Raw genomic sequence first — 23,688 nt, 5'->3', positions numbered from 1 at the left:
CCAAACTGTAGTAAATTAGCAGTCTGGCCTTGCTTCATGCTCTTAGCAGCCATGAGGTAAAGCCAAGGTGTCTGCATGTTTTAAATGCTTTTTTGTCTATTTCCTACTTGGGAGAGCCAAGAAGCTCACGTCCAGATACTAACAAAAGGGTAAGGCAGCCCAGCAAGCCTGGGCCCACAGCTCCCAAGTATGGCTCCATCTGCCATGAAATCACATCTCTAAGCAAGAGGCAGCTACTCCAGGAGTCAGGCAAGCAGCTGGCCTGGGGAAGACCTGATGGAAAACTCCACATTGCTTCTTGGATCTGAGAAATGGAAGGACCCTCCTTATAAGCCACCCACTTCAGTCCCCTCATCTGACTCAGCAGGCTTCTTTATCACTTACGATGAACAAGAACAGAATTAGGAAAGAATAGACCCAAAAAACCAATCCCTTTCCCCAGGTTCTCTTAATTCTTCTTTTCAAGGAAGGGACTGGCCTCAAGGAAGATTATCTGGAAAAGAGGCAAAGGTGGGGGGAGAAGTACCCTTCCCCCACTTCTTCAACCACAACTCCTATTCCTTCAGTCAGTGTTCCTCATTTCACTGAGGGAGTAAAACAAGAGTTCTTAACCTGTATGACCTTGGGAAAGTCAATTAACCTCATTGCCTTGCAACCCTCCCCCCCCAAAAAAACCCCCAGAGAGTCCATGAACTCAGATGGGAAAGGAGTTGCATTTTTATCAGAAGCATTTCCTCCAATTACTTAAAAGAACAATTCTGTGAAGGCGTCCACAGACTTCCAAAGGAGCCAGAACACAAACAAGGGGAAGAACTGCTGTTAACAGGAGGGAGAGAAGGACAGTGGTCAGGAGATGCAGGTTCCTGTCCCACTTCTGCCACAAGACTATCAGTATGGCCCAGCATATAGCAGCAAGAGGACTCTCCCAATCTCATCTTCTGCATATCTATAAATGAAGGTGGCTGGACTAGATGACAAGAGTAGGAGTAATACCATCAGTATTTATAGAGCACTTTAAAGTTTTTAAAGGACATTCCATGTTAATTCATGTGATCTTTATATCCAAGAATAGTTAAGTTTCTATTTGTTTCTGATATAAAATAGATAAAACCTCTCTTTTTCAAAGAGAAAAAAGGTCCTAATAAAAGTTATAAGACAAGGCTCTCACTAGTAGGATGCCTATTTGAAGGCACCCTCTCTGCAGTTCATCTTCTTTAGAGCTGGCTGGAGTACTGGAGAGGGTTAGGTCCAGCTACTGGCCCTGGCCTTTGAAACCAGATCTTTGCTCTCCCTGGGAGGACTCCAGCAGCCCCGGCCTACTCCAGGTGAGTCTGCCTGGCCTCTCTCCATCTGTGACTCAGGCCTGGACAGGTGAGGTTCAGGCTCCTCCTCTACGCCTGAGACATCACGACTGCACTGACAGGTTCGCTGTTTGGTTCTAAGGCTTTTTAAAAGACTCTTGGCCACTCTTCACCACACTTGAAGATGAATATGTCCAAAACATGTAGAGTAGATAGAGGGCAAGATATGGGTTCAAGCTCTGACTATGGGCTCTCTGACCATCAGCTCTCTCATCTTGTAAATGAGGAGGGTGAATGAGATCATCAATAAGAGCATTGTAACTCTAAAATTTGTAATGTTTTAAATGACTTTACCTCACCAGACTTAATCTGTAAAATGATACTAAAAACTTAATGAGTTTTTAGTCTCAGGAAAGTTTTATAAAAGCATTAGAAGAGCGAGTCCTTAGTAGTAAGCTCATTTCATTTGATCTCATTTTCCTCAATGAAAAAAATGTGTTTATCCATAAGATAACTCTCAGACTCATTCTCCTTAGTATTTTCTTGAAGGAAAAAGCTGAATGCTTATTTCTTTTACTTCTTAATCTTAAGATCTCACAGGTGCTGAGGTAAGATGACCTTTCCATACAAAGTCCTTCAATTTGCTGCCGCTTTTCTCTGCATCAATTCATTGAAAACAAGACTGAACTCATGTCAAAGTGCTCAACCATGGGCTTCATCTGTCACTCCCCCCCAGCTCCCCAAAAGAGCTGGGCTGGTCCTTAGACAAGCATTCATTCTATGGGCTCTTGCTGAGCCCAAGCTTAAAGCTTGTCTGCTCTAATTAAGAGTAGGCATTTCTGGAGCACAGGGCATAGATATATAACCCTGGGCTTGGAGTCAAAAGACTGGAGTTTAAAATTCTGCCTCAGACACTTACTAGCTATGCAACCCTGAGCAAGTCACTTAACCTGTCTGCTCAGTTTTCTCTTTCATAAACTGGGACCACCTATCTCCCAGGGTTGTAAGAATCACACAAAAGAACTTCTGTAAAGCACTTTGCATACCTTAAAGTATTACATAAATTTGTTGCTGTTATTATTATTATTCTTATAATCATCCAATCTTTGCTTGAAAACCTCTCAAGAGGGGAGACTGAGGAGTGGCTAGGTGGCGCAGTGGATAAAGCACCGGCCCTGGAGTCAGGAGTACCTGGGTTCAAATCCAGTCTCAGACACTTAATAATTACCTAGCTGTGTGGCCTTGGGCAAGCCACTTAACCCCACTGCCTTGCAAAAACCTAAAAAAAAAAAAATGGAAAAACTAACTGAAGAAAATAATTCCCTGCAGAATTCAATACTCATTCATGCCCACAACACCAAGGAGCACAACAACAACAACAACAAAAAAGGGGGGGGGGGGGGGGGACTGACTACACCTCCATATGCAGCCCATTCCATTCAAGGAATAGTTTGACTGGTTAAGAAGCTTTCTTAGAACTTAAATATGTCTTTTCTTTTTCTACCTATGATCTCATTTCTATCCTTTACATAACTCAACTATTAGGAAGTTTTTCCTCTTAAATCCAGGCTAAATAATACTCTCTCAATATTTATAAGTTGTGGAGCTAAGAACATATCATTTAACTTCAATTGAGTACTCACCTCAATTTTCTCATCTGTAAAATGGAGATGATATTTTTATTAGACCTGCCTCAAAGGATTATTGTAAGGTAAATGGAGTGTAAACCACAACAACAAATTTGAAATTATATTGTATACAAATGAAAAGAACTTGAAACCAAAATATGATATCATCATCATCGACGTCAATATTACGATTGTTGCATCTATTCTTTTCCTTGTCTCCAGTGTCCACTACATAGCTCTAAAATGGTAAGATGCTAGACCTAAATAGAGTCAGGAAACCCAGAATTCAAAACTTCCCTTTGCTTATTCACCACCCAGGTGACCCTCTCTTCATCTGTAAAACAGGGATAATACAACACCTGCCTTCTAGGGTTGCTATGAAACTCTTCCTACCAAAAACATTTTGCAAACCCTAAAGCAACACTTAAGTGTTGGCTATTAATATTATTATCTTTACCACATGATTAATATTCATACAGCTAAGATCATTAGAGAAAATTAGGAAAGGGAAGTTTAACTGCCTGCTCCACCACAGATTCTCCTGCTTTCCTCCCTCAAGCTAAGTTTTATTGTAAGTCTCCTCTCCCTGCCCTGAGTTCATCATCACCTTCCAGAAGGAGGTTGAAGGCGGGTGACAGAAGAATGTCTCAACTGTCCTGGTATATCTATTTGCTGCCAAAGAAAAATGAAAAGAAATGCAGGGGATTCTGCAGAAGGTAGTCAACAGCTATTTTGCACCTGATTTAAGTTAATAAAGAGCTAAAATTCTGATGTCATTGAGGACCTCAGGTCATAAATACTTTGAAGTAAATCAGGGAGGCCAAGGCTTACCCTGGAGCCTTTTGGTGCTCATTCAGTGGGAACAGACTGGGGATTAGGCCTGAGGCAGAAGGTCAGGATGAAGAGCAGAACCTATCAAAGATTCCAAGATAAGCCTTTGGTTTGTCTTTTAAAAACTGAACGCCTACCACATGTAGGAAGGCAAATGGCCTAGCCTTAACTGTCAGAAAACCACACATTAATACTTGGGGATTGGCCAGCCTCTAGCGTCCATTAAAAAGAGGAATATATTCTTTACAAAGTCCATGACATTTTAGATTCTACAGATAGAGGTTCAGCAAGTAGAAGGGCAGTCTGTACTTTTAAAATCCTTCCTGTACAGTTTTGGTATTTCTTTCTAACCAAAATTCCTTGAAGTATGAGGAAATGGCCTTCAGAGTTCATCATTCCCTAAGAACTTCAGCAGTACAGGCTTTGTCTAATGAGGTGAGACACTAAGGCATTAACCTGGGAATAGCAATAGAATGAAAATTAATCATAGAAAAAACCAATCAAAATTGAAGAAAAGTAAACTTTCATAAGCCATGTTCTGTATTTAAAACCTATATGAATAGATTCATAACATATGAAATTCATAATAACCTCATCTATTGAGTTTTTGAGTTTAATCCATCCACTTAAAAGCATATAGACAAGAGGAGTGTTTTATAAACTGAATTTGTACTATTTTATATGAAGTAAGTAGGAGGGAGATTTAAATTCTAGGTTGAATTCAAGAAACAAGTCAAAGAAACAGACCTAAAACACCAATCTGAAGACCTGCCAGGTCTGCTTGGATCTTCTTATAGATATCAACTGATCCAAAGTCAACAGCAATTATCCTGGTTTCCACATTGAATTTTTCTCCTAAAAAAGAACAAAGAAATATTTTAATTATATATTCATAGATACATAAAAAGAATTAGATTCAAATTCAATGATACTTCTTTATTCTTTTAAAATTTTCAGACTGAATGTGATTCTTGGAATATGACACCTGTGAGACCTTGACTTGGTAAGCCTCAGTTTTCTCCACTGTAAAATGAAAACCTTAGACTCAAGGACATCTGAATTTTTTTTTCTTCCAGCACTAGGTTAACAGAAAACATAAAATAAGGGGCTGACAAACTAAATTTCAACATTACTATAAATCTATTGTTGTTCAGTCACATCCAACTCCTCATGATCCCATTTGGGTTTTTCTTGGCATTAGAGTGGTTTATCATTTCCTTTCTCAACTCATTTTACAAATGAGGAACTGAAGCAATTAGAGATTAAGTGCTAAATTTGAACTCAGGTCCTCCAGACTGCTTTATCCAATACACCACTCAGCTACACAGCATGAATATAACTAATCCACAATCAATTATGCCTTTTGCTAAATGATAATAGTGACATCTACTTCCAGATCTTTAGATAAATTGCATGGCATAAGGGGACAAAAGAAATTCACATCTAAATATGTCTGAAATACTACTGGGTTTGAGGATCTTAATGAATATTTAAGATTTCACAATTTCAGTGAGAAGGTATACAGTGGTCCATGGGACATATGGAAGATTATCATGTATCAATATTTACAGTCAATCTAACAAAAATGGCAATACACAAAATATGACCTTACTCTAGGCCTTGAAATCCAGTGACTGACTAAGAGCTTTAGAGAAAATTCAGTGAAGATAGTCATTAACTAGGAAGAGAAAGTGCCTCCAAAGTAGTGATCTACATAATAAAAGGTCCAAAAGCTCCTTCCCAGGACAGAAGGGTGCCCAATCAACAATCAACAAATGCTTATTAAATACTCAGGAACTGGACTGAGAGTTCAGGATACAAAGGAAAGACTAGACTTTTTTTTCTAAGGAAATAAATGATGATATTCACCAAAACATATAGCAAAAACCTGTAATCACAGCAATTTCCATATAGATTAGTTATATTTAATGAAAGCTGAGACTTAGCCCAACCCCCCTCCTCAATCCAATTCATTTCATGGTATCACCTCCATGAGGTCATGGTCTTCTTGAGAAGGACAAATATCATGTGGAAAGGCTGAAGCATACACAAAGCTTTTGAATCAGGAAGAAAACAACAATGCAATCTTTATAACTGTCCAAAGAAATGTAAAGTACCATCCCAGGCAAAGCTGCTAGGCCGATATTAAAGACGAATACATTTCTTACTAGCACTTTAAAATAATATGGCTAAATCCCTGCATCCTTAAGCAAAAGCGAGGAGGCATAGTTGTTAACTCTTTTCACTAGATGTCACAATAATCCATGTGGGAAGAAGCAATCTCATAGAAAAAAATTCCTGTCTTAAAGCTAAAAATTGGCTCATGAGAAACTTGGTTAGAATCAAGGACAAGAACTGACCCTGAGAGCAGAACCAAGAGAACATTGTATACATTAATAACAACACTGTAAGCTGATCGACCTTGATGGATGCAGCTCCTCTCAGTTCAGAGACCCAGGACAACCCTGGGATACCTTTTATAGACAATGCTATCCATATTCAGAGAAAGAAAAACAAAACAAAGAAAATTCCACAGAATCTGAATGAACACTACATTCATGTTTTAAAATTTTCTCTTATGTTTTTCTTTCCTATCCCATGGTTTTCTTTCTTTTTCCTCATATAGAAAATGACTAATCCTCAAACACGTTAAACACAAATGGATATGAACAATGTTCACCAGACTGTTTGTAGTTGAAGGGTGAGAAGGGAGGGTAGAGGGAAATTATGTAACCTATAACTATGCATATGCATGTGGATGAATGCTGAAAAACTTGCAAAACATATAATTGGAAAAAATAAAATATCAATTGTGGGGAAAAAAAACAACTGACTCTGGAAAGAAATTTTTGCAAGGACTTTGAATCACCTGGAGAGGGAAAAACAACTGATCCAGAAAACACTTTGCCTCAGCTTGGAAGACATAATTATTACTTTAACACAAATGGTCTATTCACAAACTGGAAACCTAGAAAATATGAGGATAGTTTATCTTTTTAAAGGTGAGAGTGTAAAGAAAAATGCAGGAACTGGGTCTTTTGAGTATCATAGAAGTCACACCAAATCTCCATAGTTTTTTTTAAATTTTTTTAGGTTTTTTTTTTTTTGCAAGGCAAATGGGGTTAAGTGGCTTGCCCAAGGCCACACAGCTAGGTAATTATTAAGTGTCTGAGACCGGATTTGAACCCAGCTATTCCTGACTCCAGGGCCAGTGCTTTATCCACTACACGGCCTAGCCGCCCCCAAATCTCAATAGTCTGAAGGGACTTCCAAGGTCATACAACAAGGCCCCCAGAATTTACCAGTAGTAAAAAGAATTGTCCTCATTTTGTCCAGACTCTCAAAGAAAAGTTATGGGGCAGCTAGATGGCACTGTGGTTAGAACACTGGTGTTGGAGTCAGGAGGACAGGAGTTCGAAGCCAGCCTCAGTCATTAGACATTTAATGGCTGTGTGACCTTGGGCAAGTCACTTAACCCTGACTTGCCTGGCATCCAGAGCCATCTCCGGTCTTCCTGATTCATATCTGGTCACTGAACCCAGATGACTTGAAGGAGAAAGTGAGGCTAGTGACCTAATTAGCCCAGACCCTCTCCCTCAATCCAATTCGTGTCATGGCATCACATCCTTGTGATCATGTTCTTCTTTGAGAAGGAAGGACAAACATCATGTGGAAAGGTTGAAGTATACACAAAGCTTTTGAATCAGGAAAAAATAATAATGCAATCTTCATAATTAAAGAAAAGCAAAGTACCATCCCAGGCAGAGCTGCTAGGCTGATATTGAAGATAAACAAGTTTTTCTCTAGTAAAAAGAACTGTGTACTAACCAAGGAATCAAATAAACACTTTTATAGTCTACTAGATTTGGTAGGTATACATATATTTTCAATTTGCATACAATGTAATCTAAGAACTAAGGATGTCATTGAATCATGTACCCCCAAAGAAGCCTCTCTACATGTTCCTATATCAAGAAGAAAATAATGACTTTTGGAAGAGTGTATGGCCTGTATCTGAGCAATAATGGAGGGCCTAAAATCCTTATGTTCTATAAGCTTTCTTTTGTTTGGTTTCATAGTTTTCAAAGTGCTTTCTTCATATCAATCCTGTGAAATAGAGGATACAACTATTATTTTTGTTATCTTGATTTCACAGATTAGGAAACTGAGAATCTAGAGGTGAAGTGATTTGTCCAGAATCACACAACTTAATGAGGTTATGGACCTCTGGACCATAATGAGGTCTCTGGACCACTATTACTCTTGTACTCAGGAGATCTGTGATTTGATTATCTTTTGATAGTGAGCTTTGATACTTATACTGGAGATTCAAAAAGGGAGCAGGAATTCCCTGTTTTTAGAATCCTATATAGCTCCCTGCAGGTTATCATACATACTTAGGTACTCTACATTTTGGAAAACTTCATCTTTAAGAACAAGTAACCATCTACTGCCTGAAATAGGATGGTCTGACATCCCACTTCTTACAATGTTGTCTGTGTATTAAAATGAGATTTCTACTCTAATCTTGCCTCTAGCCCTAATATTGTGGGACCCCAGGAAAATTCCTTCTCTTTGGGTCTCAGTTTTCTTTTCTTTAAAAGTTAAGAGAAGTAGACTCAGATGATCATCAGAATTATTTTCAGCTTTAACTGTTATCTTAAGTTGCTACAAAAAAACTGTAAAATGGGTACCATCCTCTTCTCATATGAAATCTACCTGGACACCATTTATAAATGCAGCTAGCCCAAGTATATGCCCAGAAGACAAACCAAGAATAGTCACAAGACTTCTGAGGCAGCATAGGTCAAGAAACAAAGTAGAGGTCTTTAAAATATGGGACGGCTAAACAAATTATGATACATGAAAATAATAGAAGATCCAAGACAGGTTTCTTGTCTGGAACTTCCTAAAGCAACATTTATCACACCCATTCCATGTACTGATGGTGGGGAAGGGAAGAGCCATGAAAAAAATGATTGAGTCTGTGGCAGATTGCAGTCCCAAGTGGGAAGGGCTGGGGCTCACAGTCACTTCCATTTCTTTTCTGTTTGTTTTTCTGAGATGGGAGAATTCCCTGGAAAAGCTGAGCTGTAAGCTGCTGAAGGTCTCAGGCCCAGTAGACAGACACTGAAAGACTGGGTAGGGATGGACAGACAGAAAAATGAATCAAAAGTATTTCCTATGCAAAGCTCCTGATGAGTTCATATTTTAACACAGAGATAACCCATAAAGAATACTCTGCCAAGTCTGTCTGAACTCTTTGCAAGTCAAAGCAGATGGTAATATATCTTCTATAGTGGCATTTCCACTGTTAGCTCATTTGATGGTGCCAAGGACCTTGATGTGAAAGATACTGGTGGCGATGGTGTGGCCTGGGTCTCACTGCAGCTTGTCTCGCTACTTCAGACAGGCTACCTTGCCTTTCCCAGTGGTTGGAGTCAGTGCTGATCATGGCAAAGATGAAGAGTCCCTGATTCAGATAGTTTCACAAAGGGGCAGGTCCGTATGTCTCTAGACTATGTTTTCTGAGGTCACAGGGACCTGACTCTAACCCTAACACCTGTTTCTCAGTCTGATGGGTGTAATCAATACCTAGAGGGCTAAAGCAGCTCTGATATAGGGATGACTCTTCCCCCCCCCCCCACAGTAGACAATCAGAAATAGAAGCAGTGTTCCAGTCCCAGAACAGGTAACTATGGGGCAAGTTGAGAAGTAGGTGAAGTAAAACTGTCCCTTCATTTTTTCTGCCTACTTCAAACACTAAAAAACATCCTTACAATTTATGCTCAAGGAAAAAAATCTCAATGTTATTTATAGCCACAGATCTATAGTACAATTGATCATCACTAGCTGAAAGTCCATCAGCCCCTGGGCATGGGCTGACCTGCTCCAGCTCTGTGGCTATTTTGAGCTCAGAGATTACTGAATTGGGTCAAGCAAAGTCTGGAGTGAAAATGCAATAATGGTCTTGAGGTTCTGGACTCCCCAAGAATAACCCAAACCTGCCAGCTTCCATATTCAAGCTCAGAATTGAATAAAATTCATGAAAATTCTCTTAAGTAATCCTGCTCTTCACACATTTCCTTTAAGACCCAGTTCAAGTTCCCACTTCTACCTGAGGCCTTCTCTGATCCCTCCATTTCTCCTGCCTTGTCTCAATTCCTGTGTATCCTGTATCTTCCAAGAAAACTTAAGCTCCACAAGTGCATTGCTGACTTCATAGTTCAACGCCTAGTCCACCAAAGGCACTTCAACTCTGACTGATTAAATGAGCACAATTCCAGACTTTCCCTTTTACTAAACATAATTTTCATTTTCCTAAACAAGGAGTATTTTGTTTTGAGGAAGAGTATAGTGAAACGAACCTGGGTTCTTTTTACCTTTGCAGTAGCCAAGAATATTATGTTTGACCAATAAGTATAACAGCAGACTGAGTTATAAATCTACTGGATTCTTAGAATCTTTAAAAGAAAAATCCAGAAACAATACTTGAAGAAATTCCTTCTCTTCCCATTCCCAATCCCTTCCAGATCCTAAATCTTCCTTCCTTGCTTTCTTATGAGAGTATCACCTACTAGCTACCCTTAAGAATGGTGAAATGTTCAAGAACTGGAAGGATGCTTCAATTTTTATGTGAATCATACAGGTCATGAAGTCAACTTTTCAATACTTTATTTCTTTTATTTTTTCCCCTAACAAATAAGAATATATTCTTTGTAAAAGCTCACTACATCACAAACAGGGACATTATCTTTTTTTTTTAGGGTTTTTTTTTTGGTTTTTTTTGCAAGGCAATGGGGTTAAGTGGCTTGCCCAAGGCCATACAGCTAGGTAATTATTAAGTGTTTGAGACCAGATTTGAACCCAGGTACTCCTGAATCCAGAGCCGGTGCTTTATCCACTGCGCCACCTAGCCGCCCCAGGGACATTATCTTAATGCATTATCAGACACTTTTAAAACCTAATAAAAATCTTATAAACTGGGATTTAATTTAGGTCTCCAATTTGAAATTCAGGGGCTGAGAGAGTTTTATACTCCGGGGGGAACCACCTGTTCATGACCCTGAAGACCAAGGCTCCTTAGGGTTTGTCTTTGTGCATGATCTTTTTTCTTGTAGAAAAGGCAAACTAGAAAGTAGAATTTAGTTATAATGCTTTACCAATGCTATTATAAAATAAGAAAGTTCTAGAGCAAAGTTCTACAGGTAGGTCTATGCTTTGGGAGCTTAGAATAACTACCTACAATTCAGCACCTCATAATTCCCACATGGACATGTGCATACCTACTCACACTAATGTACTGACACTAGGTTCCCAGAGAAGGTTCACAAGCACATAATTACACTCAACTTTGGGTTTATGAGAGAATATTACTATTATTACGAAAAAACAGATTTCCCCCATTCACAGTTCCCTTTTCTTTAAGTGCCCTCATAATGAATGGTGCAGAATATATGGCCACCTGCTTATCCACTTCCAAGAGGCTTGGCTATGGTCATCAGCATTTTCTGGGTTTGGTTTGTGGTTTTGTCTCATTAAAAAGGCATATTTGGTCAAAGTGAATGCACCCATTTCTGATTTCCCCATACTACCATTTTTTTATTGATCCATTGTACTAAACAATCAATATCTACATTACATTGTTAAGGGGTATGCTTTGAGACCTGGCTGAGGATTCTTTTGTTTATGTTATTTGTTGCTGCGCTTCAGTTCATCTCACATCAAGATGCTTGAGAATCTCATTTTTATCAATTTTCTCCTCACAAAAGGATCCAAAAAAAAAAAAAAAAAAAAAAGACCACCCTTTTGTTCCATTGCTAATAAGATCCTGCCACTTTTGTTGTGTTTCAGACAGGTCTGACTCTTTGTGACACTATGAACCAGAACATGCTGGGGTTTTCTTGGCAATATTACTGAAGTGGTCTACCACTTCCTTCTCCAGTACTTTAACACAGAGGTTAAATGATTTGTCCATGGTCAAACAACAAGTAAATGTCTGAGGCCAGGGATGAAGCCTTCCTGTCTCCAGTCTCTATCCGCTGAGCCACCTAACTACCTCTAAATCCTGCTACTACCACAAGAAATCAGGGAATTTGGACTGTGCCATTTGGTGTCAATTTTTTATTCCTCTCTCTGAAGTCTTTAAAGACATAAGTTTGTCATGAATTGTAACACAACCTATTTTCCATAATCTAGATGAGGAATATACTGTTTTGCTATAGAATGAATTTACTATAGAGTTATGTTATCAGTTTTCATCACACCAGTCAATACAACCTGACTCAGCTTAATGTCCTTTGTCCTGGCCTTTAGGGATCAGAAAAAAACAAAAAACTTCATCTCTTCTAATTCAATTTGAATCCTATTTCTCAGTTTCTCTGTTGGAGAAGTAGCAAGAAGTCAGTGTGGTGGGGAGAATTCAGTGCTATGGGCACACTGATAGATAGAGCAGGGACCAAGCATGGGTTAGAAAATATTGCTTATGTAAAACTTTGTCAATAGATTGATTAGTTTTGCTGAACGAGGTTTCATTTTGGTTTGGTTTTTTCCTGCTTCCTCTTTACATTTTGTTATATAGGATGACTCTGAGAGCAGAAAGGGGCAAGGACAAATAAAGAAAACTGGGAAATGTAGGTGAGATAAAAAAAATCAATAAAATTTATTTTTAAAAAAAATCAATGTTTCTAGGTTAAGAAATGGAAGAAGTTAATTGGGAAAAAAATCTTTGTTACCACATTTCTCATATAAGAGTTTGGTGTACAAGATATATAGAAGGTCATTTCCCCAACTGATGTGTGGTCAAAGAATAAGAACAATTCTCAAAAGAATTCCAAATTACTAAAAGCTATATGAAAGAAGGCTTTAAATTAAAAAAGAAATGCAGGTCACAACAGTGCTAAAGTTTCATTTCACACCCTGCCCACATTGGTGTAGATGACAAAAGATGCAAAAAGTCACTGCTGGAGGCCCCCCAGTGCACAGATGAAGCAGCTGTGAACTAATATGACACATTTTGAAATTCTGTAAATAAAGTAACTAAAATGGCCTTACCCTCTGATTTTCCATGGCCCATGGCTTATATTGTCCAAGAAGTCATGGATGAGAAGGAAGTCCCTATTTATACACCAAGATATTTACAGCAGCATTTTGTGTTACCATAGAAGAGAACTAGGGACAAAGAGGATGCCCATGAACTAAACAATTTGTGTTTATATCATGAATACAAGGAAATGTTACATTCTGTGAAATAGAATATGATAAAGACAAAGAAGCATGAAAATGAAGCTAAGCTAAGAAAACAATTTACGTAATCATTATAATAAAATAAATGAAAAGAACTAAAAAACAATAAAAAATAAAGGCTGCAAAATAATAAAGAATAGACATGAATCCAAAGAAGAGATATAGGAAAACACCCCCATGCCATTTTTGTTGAAGAAATTCAAAGTTCTGCTTTTTTTTCAGACTTGTTTTATAAGAGGTTTTTTTTTTGTTTCCTTTTCCCCTCTTTTAAAAAAAATCTCTTGGGCGGCTAGGTGGCAGCAGTGGATAAAGCACCAGCCCTGGAGTCAGGAATACCTGGGTTCAAATCTGGTCTCAGACACTTATTAATTACCTAGCTGTGTGGCCTTGGGCAAGCCACTTAACCCCATTTGCCTTGCAAAAACCTAAAAAAAAAAAATTCTTGTTATATAAAATGGCTGTTTAGGAGAAGGAAAGGGAAAAGATACTGGAGAAATTCTAGTATGTAGAAAACAAGATAGTGGGGTCAGCTGGATGGCACAGTGATAGAGCACTGGCCCTGTAGTCAGGAGGAACTGAGTTCAAATTCAACCTCTGACAGGTAAAAATTACCTAGCTGGGTGACCCTGGGCAAGTCGCAACTCATTGCCTTGCAATAAACCAGAAGATAGCAATGAAATGCAGTTTTGAAATAAAGGAATAAGATCCAGGTGGTCCCTTGCATATACATGTTCAACTCAAATGAAGTCTAGAGGTAACAGATCCACAAGGTAAAACAGAGAGGAGAGGGAGATGCAGAACTAAGGATTTCCATTAGAAGCTGTTGATAGTAGAAAAGGAGCAAACCTCAAAGTAATGGAGTTGGGGTCTGGGTTCTCCCTTCCCAGTGTACATAAAATTATGCTAACCCAGGGAAGAGCATTATCCTATTTCAACCAAGGTTCATTTATTGTGGATTCTGTTAAACTATCAAACATTTATTATTTTTTTTTTTAGTCCTACTAAAGCTCAGAACCATATAAACACAGTGGCTCCTTATTCTGCCTATCAGTCCATCATCTGTAAGGAAACTGAAAGGCCCTCTCTAGGTCTTACCCTCAAGATCTACACTGAATGCACCACTGTGGGTAACCTTGTGAAGACTCCCTTGTGTTCTCACAACACATGGGCCCTAGAAATACTGCTAGCATGCCAATGTTAACTTTCTAAAATGGAGAGGCACCAAAGAAACAAGAGTCATCATCTGCAAACAATACACTGAAAATGCATCTAATTCATTCACTGTATTTGTATTCCCCAGAATCTTTCCCAGTGCCTGACACTTAAATATTTGTTGATTCTGAATCTATCATAAGGGAAGAACTCTGGTTATAAAACAGATGTTTTTGAGTCTAGGTTGGTCTGGCATTTCATCTGTCTTTATGGCCCTGACCTATCCCTTTTGACACTAGCACAGTATGACCTTGAACAAGTCACTTTGAGTCTTGGGCCTTGAGTTTATCATCAATAGGAGGACGGGTTCAGATTCAATATGTAAGGTCAATAGCCAAGCTCAGGTGGTCAAAGGATATAGAGTTCTTAAAAGAAGAATTACAAAGTGTTCACAATGACATGAAAGAATGTTCTAAATCACAGAGGAATATAAGCTCAAACAATCCTGGATTGCCAAAAACAACAAAAAGTGAAAATAGTTTTGGAAGGGATGTGGTATGAAAGACAGACTAATACATTGTTGGTGGAGTTGTGCATTGGTATAACCAGTTTTCTTTTTTCTTTTCTTTTTTTTCTAAGGTTTTTGCAAGGCAAATGGAGTTAAGTGGCTTGCCCAAGCCCAAGGCCATGCAGCTAAGTAATTATTAAGTGTCTGAGGCCCCTTATGAACTCAGGTACTCCTGACTCCAGGGCTGGTGCCCTATCCACCGAACCACCCAGCAGCCCCATAACCAGTTTTCAAAGAAATTTGAAATTATTCATATAAAGTGACTAAAATATCTACCATCTTTCATCACTAAGAGGCCATTAATGGTTTTATAACTCAAGAAAGCTACTGAGGGAAAAAAAAAGAGAGAGACACTTTCACCAAGATTCAACAATATCAATAAAAGTCTAGGACTAGACAGATTCAGAGATTACATAGGAAAATGCCTTCCTCACTCAGAGAATTAGGCAACAGGGCACCACCTAGAGAGGCACCTCTGAAAAGTCATTTGAGGGGTGTCTAGGTGGCTCAGTGGATAAGAGCACGGGCCCTGGAGTCAGGAGTACCTGAGTTCATAAGGGGCCTCAGACACTTAATAATTACCTAGCTGTGTGGCCTTGGGCAAGCCACTTAACCCCATTTGTCTTGCAAAAACCTAAAAAAAAAAAAGTCATTTGAATTGAGAGAATAACTTGGAAGCCCATTCCTGATGACTAGTAGGGCAGTTTCTGGGAAAGACTTCTCTTTTCTTCTAGAAATGGTGGTGGTGTTACAATACAGCTCAGGGCAAAAGCTTAGTTCAGCATCCATTCCCTTCCTTAAACCTCTTAGGCCACTTAGTTCAACACATCCTGTTCTGCCTATCTCCTTTACCAACACGCCTTAGAATTCCTTCAACTCTATCATGTCCTAAAGGAAGTCCTTTCTAATTCTCATCACTGGTAGTAGTATTCTTTGCTTCCTCAAATTATCTCCTAGTTACTCACTGGTTTCATACCCAGTAGAACATAAGTTCCTTCAGGGCTTGAACAGTTTTTGTTGTTGTTCTCTTTGTATTCCTGATATCTTGCACATAACAGGCCTTTAATAAGTCTTTTGAATTTAATGGGCAAGCAACATTTGGACTTACAACATGAATGAATCATAACATTCTCAGGTCAAAGCACAGAGTACCAGTTTCCAAGGGGACTGCCTGTGTAAAATGTTATAGTTCACTTTATCCTTCTGCCAACATTTCCAAGGGAATTTGAGGGAAGTTCACCTTCTTTCCTCTTTAAACAGAGAAACATGCGAGTCAGCACAATTCTTTCCCAAATGTCAGAGACTGTACTGCAACATTCAGTGAAATTTGAACTTCTATGATAACTGAAGATAGTTTAGTTATATCAAGCAAAGGACCAGTCAGTGATCAACTGAAGTGATTTTAGATCTGGGACATGGTCCACCACAGAATCAGAAAGCAACAGTCTGTATTTATATTCGTGGTGAGACCTTCAGCAAGTTGTCTGATCTCTGGGCCTCAGTTTTCTACAAAACATCAAAGTTATTTCATAATCCATAATAACCTTCCCTAATTTAAAGTTAAAAAGAATCTTCAAAAATGCATTAGACCAAGCTACCCATAAAATGGAATTGATGATGTAAACCTTCATGATAAGCACATCTTGGGTTCACAAGGTCTAACCGGGCTAACAGAAAAATGTCCTCACGACATGTGTATCCAGAACAATTACTTATCCAGAAAAGGCCCTTCAGCACATTCACAGGAACACAACACATCAAAGAGTCAACACAGAGGGTACAGTCATAACAAACATATACCCCTACAAGTCCTATTTTATGCTAGTATTTAATGATCTTGTATTTACTCCTAGAGTGAAGAAAAACAAAACAAATCAGGAAAGGATGAAGAACAGAAGCATTAGTAAGTATAAGAATATAGAATTAAAGGAGGTTGAAATGGTACTGCAAACAGAATATGGGGAAAGGAAATAAGATGAAGGTTATAGCACTAGTTTTGGTCCCAGTACTGAAAAAAAGAACAAAGCAAAATAAACAAGTAGCTTGGACCTCATTTTCCTAACACACAAAATAAGAGAGCTGGACAAGATTGATCCATTCCTTCATTAGTATTTCATGAAATATTTCCCAAGGTACCTCCTAGTTCTAAAATTCTATACCAAATCCTTCCAACTAAAATTCTATATTCTAAGAACCCTACTAGCTTAAATATTGTACATGTTACATTTTCCATTTTAATTACATTTTAATACCCAACACACTCCACTGTTTTAAGGTGCAGCCTAGCTCTAATTTTCATGGAATCATGAATGAATCAAAGGTAAATGAAAAAAGAATAATATTTATAAAATGCTTTGTCCTTACTCATGAAATTAAAGATCATTCAATTGATCACAACTTAGGTGATTGACATTTATAAAATTTGAATGTGAAATGAATTGGACTAAATGACTAATGCTGAGCAGACCCCACACTGCTGTGATACTCTAAATTCTAGGGATGGAAGGGACCTTAATCTAGTCCTATGCCTACTTTTATCAAGTTAAGTAACTTGTGTATGGTCTCACAGTTATAGTTGGGATTTGAATTTAAGTCATCTGACCGCAAATTCAATTCTCTTTCTATCAAATCTCTTTGTATCATACTATGATGACAATCTAATTTCATGTTCTTAAATACCAGTGTTTCTAAGAAATATTCATTTGATAACTAAATATTTCAAAACATTAAAAATTGGCTCTGGATATTTAGTTTTGAGTTATGCACCTGTGCTTTTTTTAAGTTGGTTTTAAAAAAATGAATTGTTAGAATGCTCCCCAAAGAATTAGAATCAAGTAGAATACTTATTCTAAGTATTCTACAATATTCATCATTTCTGAAAATCTTAATAGTTGAAAAAGTTTCATTCATAAAAATCTGTCAGCTACAAGAAAAACCATTCACAAAAGATTAAAAAACAACCTATATTCCTTCCCAAGATGCATTTCTCCATTCAAGGACTAGTAGCTGCTTCCATGATCTATCTGATCGCCCATTCATACTGAATCCAGGAGCTACTTCATGCACAAGATATAGTCCTTCCTCTCAGGAACATTTCATGAATGCTAAGAGCCACTGTATTTCTTTACCCTTCATTTAACCACAAGAAGCTGAACTGGATATAAAAAAAAAACCTAGGAAAACGTTGCTATGTGAAATGAGGAAATAAGTGACATTCAGCCCCTACTGCAAGCACGACCTAGTAATCGTATTAGGGGAAATGCAGCTAATAGCTCCTGTGTGTTGTGAAGGATGGAGCAAAGAAGAAGGTCAGACAATTCAATCCTCACAACTCATTCTTATAAAATACAGCATGCAAGCATGTATGCATTTACATACACAAATATATGCATGTTTAAAAGAGTCTGCAGCTGCTCTCTTTCCCTTTTAGGACTGTACTAAGCAGTCTGAGGATCCTCCATCATGATTAACATTCTCTGATAAGGTAGAAGGTCAAGTCTTAGGCTTCCAATCCCTCTTCAGCCCTTAACAAGTTGGGTGACTGAGCAAATAACTTCCTTTCTCTGGGGCTCAGTTATCTATAAATAGAAGGAGCTAGATTATGATCTTTAACAGGAAGATCCTGTAATACATAACTTGAGTGGCTGAAATCCATATGCCCTATAATATTGACAGGGATCATATGGATTGATGTGTGGATACACTCTTTACAGAAGATGTCAAAGATGATATAAAGGCAAGTGTACTAGACATACAGTCAGAAGATGAGTCCTTTGCTTTTTATTAACTATATGAGGTTGAGCAGGTCATACAACCTCTACAGTCTCAGTTTCCTCACTTGGAAAATGAAGGTATTCGGCAGATTCTCTCCAATCTAATACTGGTAAGTGATTAATCCTAAGAGTAAAGTACACCAGCCCAGGGATAGCCAAATACAACTTGGAAGATCAACAGGAAAACTCTGCTACAACAGAGTGAGAGTAGAGTTCAGGCCTCAGCATAGCTCCAACCCCAGGAACCAGAAGCAAGCTTGTGGGGCCATCCAGCAGCTGCATCAAGAGCATTTAGTCCATGGTAAGGGGCTAGGGGGAGATTGCAGAGGTCTCTCCACTCTTGCTGGGACAGGACTCTGTTGCTTTGCCCATACTTAGATCCAGGTCACAGTCTAGAGCCCTATACTGCCATAGTGGGGCAGGGACCCTCCTCACAGCCACGGGCAGAGAAGAGTGCTTGTGGTCATCTACAGACCAGAGCCCAGACCAGGAGAGCAGTCAGCACCTCTCATAAGAGGTTGGAAGAATTAAGGTCCTGGGGGTAGGTGGGAGAAGTGGGGGAGGGCTGATAACATCTGCAAAAGCTTGGGAAAATGCATTCTCCACCTTGAAAGCAGAGCCCCACCTTAACAAAAAGTTAAAATCAATTCATAGGATGGGGAAATGAGCAAACAACAGAAGAAAAAGAACCTGAGCAAAGACAATTACTTTGGTTCCATGAAGGATGAAAATACATGCTCAAATGACAAAATCAAAGTTTCTGTATCCAAAACCTCCAAGAAAAACATGAATTGGTCTCAGAATATGGAAGAGCTCAAAGAAGATTCTAAAAATAAAGTAAGGAAGGTAGAGGAAAAGCAAGAAAGATAAGTGAGAACAATGCAGGAAAACCATGAAAACCAAATCAGCAGCCTGTTGAAGTAAAAAATAGTGAAGAAAATAACATCTTATAGACCAGTTTAGGTCAAATGGAAAAAACAGATCAAAAGGTCAATGAAGAGAAAAATGCCTTAAAAAGCAGAACTGGCCAGATGGAAAAGGAGATACAAAAGTTCTCCAAAAAAAGTAATTCTTTCAAATATAGAATGGAGCTATGGGAAGACGATGACTTTGTGAGAAATCAAGAAATAATAAAACAAAACCAAAAGAATGAAAAACTAGAATATGTGAAATATCTCATTGGAAAAACAACTGATCTGGAAAATAGATCCAGGAGAGATAACTAAAAAATTATTGGGCTGCCTAAAATTCAGATTCAGGAAAAGAGCCCAGACTTCATTTTGCAAGAATTCTTCCAAAAAAAAATTGCCCTGATATCCTAGAAGCAGAGAGTAAAATAAAAACTGAGGGAATCTAACAATCACCTCCAGGAAAAGAACACAAAATAAAAACTCTCAGGAATACTATAACCAAACTCCACCAATTCAAAGAGAAAAGTATTACAAGCAGCCATAAACAAACAATTCATGTATCGCTTCAGTCAGAATTACACAGGATTTAGCAGTTTGTACATTAAGGGCTTGGAATAAGATATTCCAGGAAGAAAAAGAGCTTGCTTACAACCAAGAATCAACAACCCAGCAAAACTGAACATCATCTTTCAGTGGAAAAGATAAGACATTCAATGAAACAAGGAACTTTCAAACTTTCCTGTTGAGATGAACAGAAAGTATGATCTTCAAGTAAAAGATTCAGGTGAAGCATAAAGAAGGTAGATGGGAAGGGTAAATGATGAGGGATTTAATGATGTTGAACTATGTGTATTTCTGCATGGTAAGATGATACTGATAAGACTCCTATGAACCTTCTCGTTTACTAGAGCAGTTAGAAGGAACATATATAGACAAGGCAAAGGAGGGAGCTGAATATGAAGGTATAAATATATTATAAAGATGGAGTTAATGGACAAGAAAGAAATGTACCAGACAAAAGGGAAAGGAGAGGTGGGATGCAGCTAAGATATTTCACATAAAAGAGACAAGAAAAGGCTTTCACAATGGAGTGGAAGCAGGGAAGGGTGAGGGGGAATGAGTGAACCTTCATTCTCATCCAAAGTGAAGCAAAGAGGAAAATACATACATACTCAATAGGATATAGAAATCTATCTTACCCTAAAGGAAAAAAGGTTAAGAAAGGGATGGGAGAGGGTGATAGAAGAGAGGGAAGATTGTGGGAGAGGGTATTCAGGGTATAACACACTTTGTCAGAGGGACAGGGTGGAGAGAGAGAGAGAGAGAATAGAATGAGGATGGAACGGAATAGGATGGAGAGAAATAGAGCTATCAATAGCAACATTGGGGAAAAAAATTTTGAAGGAAATTATCTGATGGACATAAGATAAAGTATGTGATCCAACTCAAAGACAGAGCTGAAGGTATCTGAATGCAGACTGAAGCAACCCCCCCCCACTTTATTTTCTTAAGGTTTCAATATCTTTGTGGGGAGGAGGGGAGATTATGTTTACTTTTTTTTGTTCTGATAATAATCTTTATTTTTATTCTATTTTTTGAATTTCATAATTCCCCCCCATCTTACTTCTCTCCCCCTACTGCCCACAGAAAGCAGTCTGAAGGTCTTTACATTGTTTCTATGCTATACATTGATCAAAACTGAATGTGTTAAAGAGAAAAATTGTATCGCTAAAGAAAAAATAAAATCTGAGATAGCAAACTTACATTATGACATAAGATAACTTTTTTTTTTAACTTAAAGGTGATAGTTTTGGGTCTTTGTTTAAACTCCACAATTCTTTCTTTGGATACAGATGGTATTCTCGATCGAAGATACCTAAAATTGTCCCTTATTATTGCATTGATGAACTGAACAAGTCCATTAAGACTGATCATCACTCCCAAGCTGCTGTTAGGGTACACAATGTTCTTCTGGTTCTGCTCATCTTGCTCAGCATCAGTTCCTGTAAATCCTTCCAGGCTTCTCTGAATTCCCATCCCTACAGGTTTCTAACAGAACAATAGTGTTCCATAACATACATATACCACAGTTTATTAAGCCATTCCCCAATTGAAGGACATTCACTCATTTTCCAATTCTTTGCCACAACAAACAGGGCTGCTATAAATAATTTTTGAACAAGTGATGTTTTTACCCTTTTTCCTCATCTCTTCAGGGTGTAGACCCAGTAGTGATATGGCTGGATTAAAGGATATACACACTTTTATTACCCTTTGGGCATAGTTCCAGACTGCTCTCCAGAAAGGTTGGATGAGTTCACAGCTCCATCAACAAAGCATTAGTGTCCGAGATTTCCCACTTCCCTTCTGACATTGATTGTTGTCCTTTCTGGTCATATTAGCCAGTCTGAGAGGTGGGAGGTAGTACCTCAAAGATGCTTTTTTCCCCCATTTCTCTAAACAGTAATGATTTAAAGCAATTTTTCATATGACTATGGATAGCTTTGATTTCCTCAACTGTAAATTGCTAAGGCACGAAATAAGTACTTTAGATAGAATTACCATTTTTATTATATTGGCTTGACCTGGCCTATTCATGAGCAGTTGATAGCCTAGTAATTTAAGTCTGATTTTATTTGTGTGAGAAGTGTTTTATAACTGTTTTCATAGAGTTTCTGAGTATGCCTTGGCAGGTAGACTCCCAAGTATTTTATACTGTCTGAAGTTAATTTAAATAGGATTTCTCTTCTTAGCTCTTACTGCTGTATCTTGCTAGTAATATACAGATATACTGAGGATTTATGAGTTTATTTTATATCCTGCGACCTTCCTAAAGTTGTTAATTGCTTCTAGTAGTTTTTATATGGTTTTTTAGGATTCTCTAGGTATACCATCAAGTCATCTGCAAAGAGGGTTTTTGTTTCTTCCTTCTCAATTCTAATTCCCTCAATTCTCTTATATTTTATTTTTTCCTTAAAGATACAATTTTTCTCTTTATCACATTCAGTTTTGATCAACATAGAGCATAGAAACAATGCTTGTTGATGGTTTCCGATAGATGCTGCTAATCATTCTAAGGAACAATCCATTTATTCCTACATTCTCTAGTGGTTTTGGTAGGAATGGTGCTATATTTTGTCAAATACTTTTTCAGCAACTATTGAGATGATCATAATATTTCTGTTAGGTCTGTTATTGATATAGTTAATTATACTAACAGTTTTCCTAATATTAAACCAACCCTACATTCCTGGGATAAATACCACTTGGTCATAGTGTGTTATCCTAGTGATAATTTGCTGTAATCACTTTGCCAAGATTTTATTTAAGATCTTTGCAATTATATTCATTAGGGAGCTAAGTCTATAATTTTCTTTCTGCTTTGACTCTTCCTCATTTAGGTATCAGCACCATATTGGAAAAGTTAGGCAGAGTTCTGTTTTCACCTACTTTTCCAAAGAGTTTATATAGAATTGGAACCAACTGCTCCTTAAATGGTTGATAGAATTCAATTTTGAATCCATTTGGTCCTGGAGATTTTCTCTTAGGACGTTCAATAATGGCTTGCTGGCAGGGGCGGCTAGGTGGCATAGTGGATAAAGCACTGGCCCTGGAGTCAGGAGTACCTGGGTTCAAATACAGTCTCAGACACTTAATTACCTAGTTGTGTGGCCTTGGGCAAGCCACTTAACCCCATTTGCCTTGCAAAAACCTAAAAAAAAAATGGCTTGCTGAATTTCTTCTTGTGAGATAGGGTTATTTAGGAATTGAATTTCCTCTCCATTTAGCCTGGGCAATGAATATTTTTGTAAATAGTCATCCATTTCCCTTAGATTATCAAATTTATTGACACAAATCCCAAATTATTGTTTTAATTTTCTCTTCATTGGTGTTAAGTTCACTTTTTTCATTTATGATTAGCAATTTGGTTTTCTTCTTTCTTTTTTTAATCAAATTAACCAGAGGTATATCAATTTTTTTTTCATAAAACCAACTCTTGGTTTTATTTACTAAATAGTTTTCTTGCATTCAATTTTATTAAATTCTCCTTTAATTTTTAGAATTTCTAATTTGGTATTTAATTGAGGGGTTTTTCATTTTTTCTTTATCTATATCTTATTTCATTGATTTCCTCTTTCTCCAATTTATTCATGTAAGTATTTAAAGATATAATATATATCCCCTGACAACTGCTTTAGCTGTATCCCATAGGTTTTGGTATGTTGTCTTGTTATTGTCATTATCTAGGATGAAATCATTAATTCTTTCTATAATTGG

General features: G+C 37.8%; 1 protein-coding gene across 1 annotated transcript in view; it reads right to left on the bottom strand.

The window, feature by feature from the left end:
- The window catches only part of HSD17B12 (hydroxysteroid 17-beta dehydrogenase 12), a 157,287-nt gene that overhangs the window by 64,241 nt on the left and 69,358 nt on the right, over positions 1 to 23,688 (bottom strand). Inside the window, exon 4 of the mRNA XM_074230501.1 lies at positions 4,508 to 4,615. Within this exon, the coding sequence (XP_074086602.1) occupies positions 4,508 to 4,615 (108 nt within the window). The remainder of the gene's footprint in view (positions 1 to 4,507; positions 4,616 to 23,688) is intronic.

Source organism: Macrotis lagotis, chromosome 3 (genome assembly GCF_037893015.1).
Source record: "Macrotis lagotis isolate mMagLag1 chromosome 3, bilby.v1.9.chrom.fasta, whole genome shotgun sequence".
Taxonomy (NCBI): Eukaryota; Metazoa; Chordata; class Mammalia; order Peramelemorphia; family Peramelidae; genus Macrotis; species Macrotis lagotis.
This window is presented reverse-complemented; position numbering and strand designations above follow the sequence as displayed.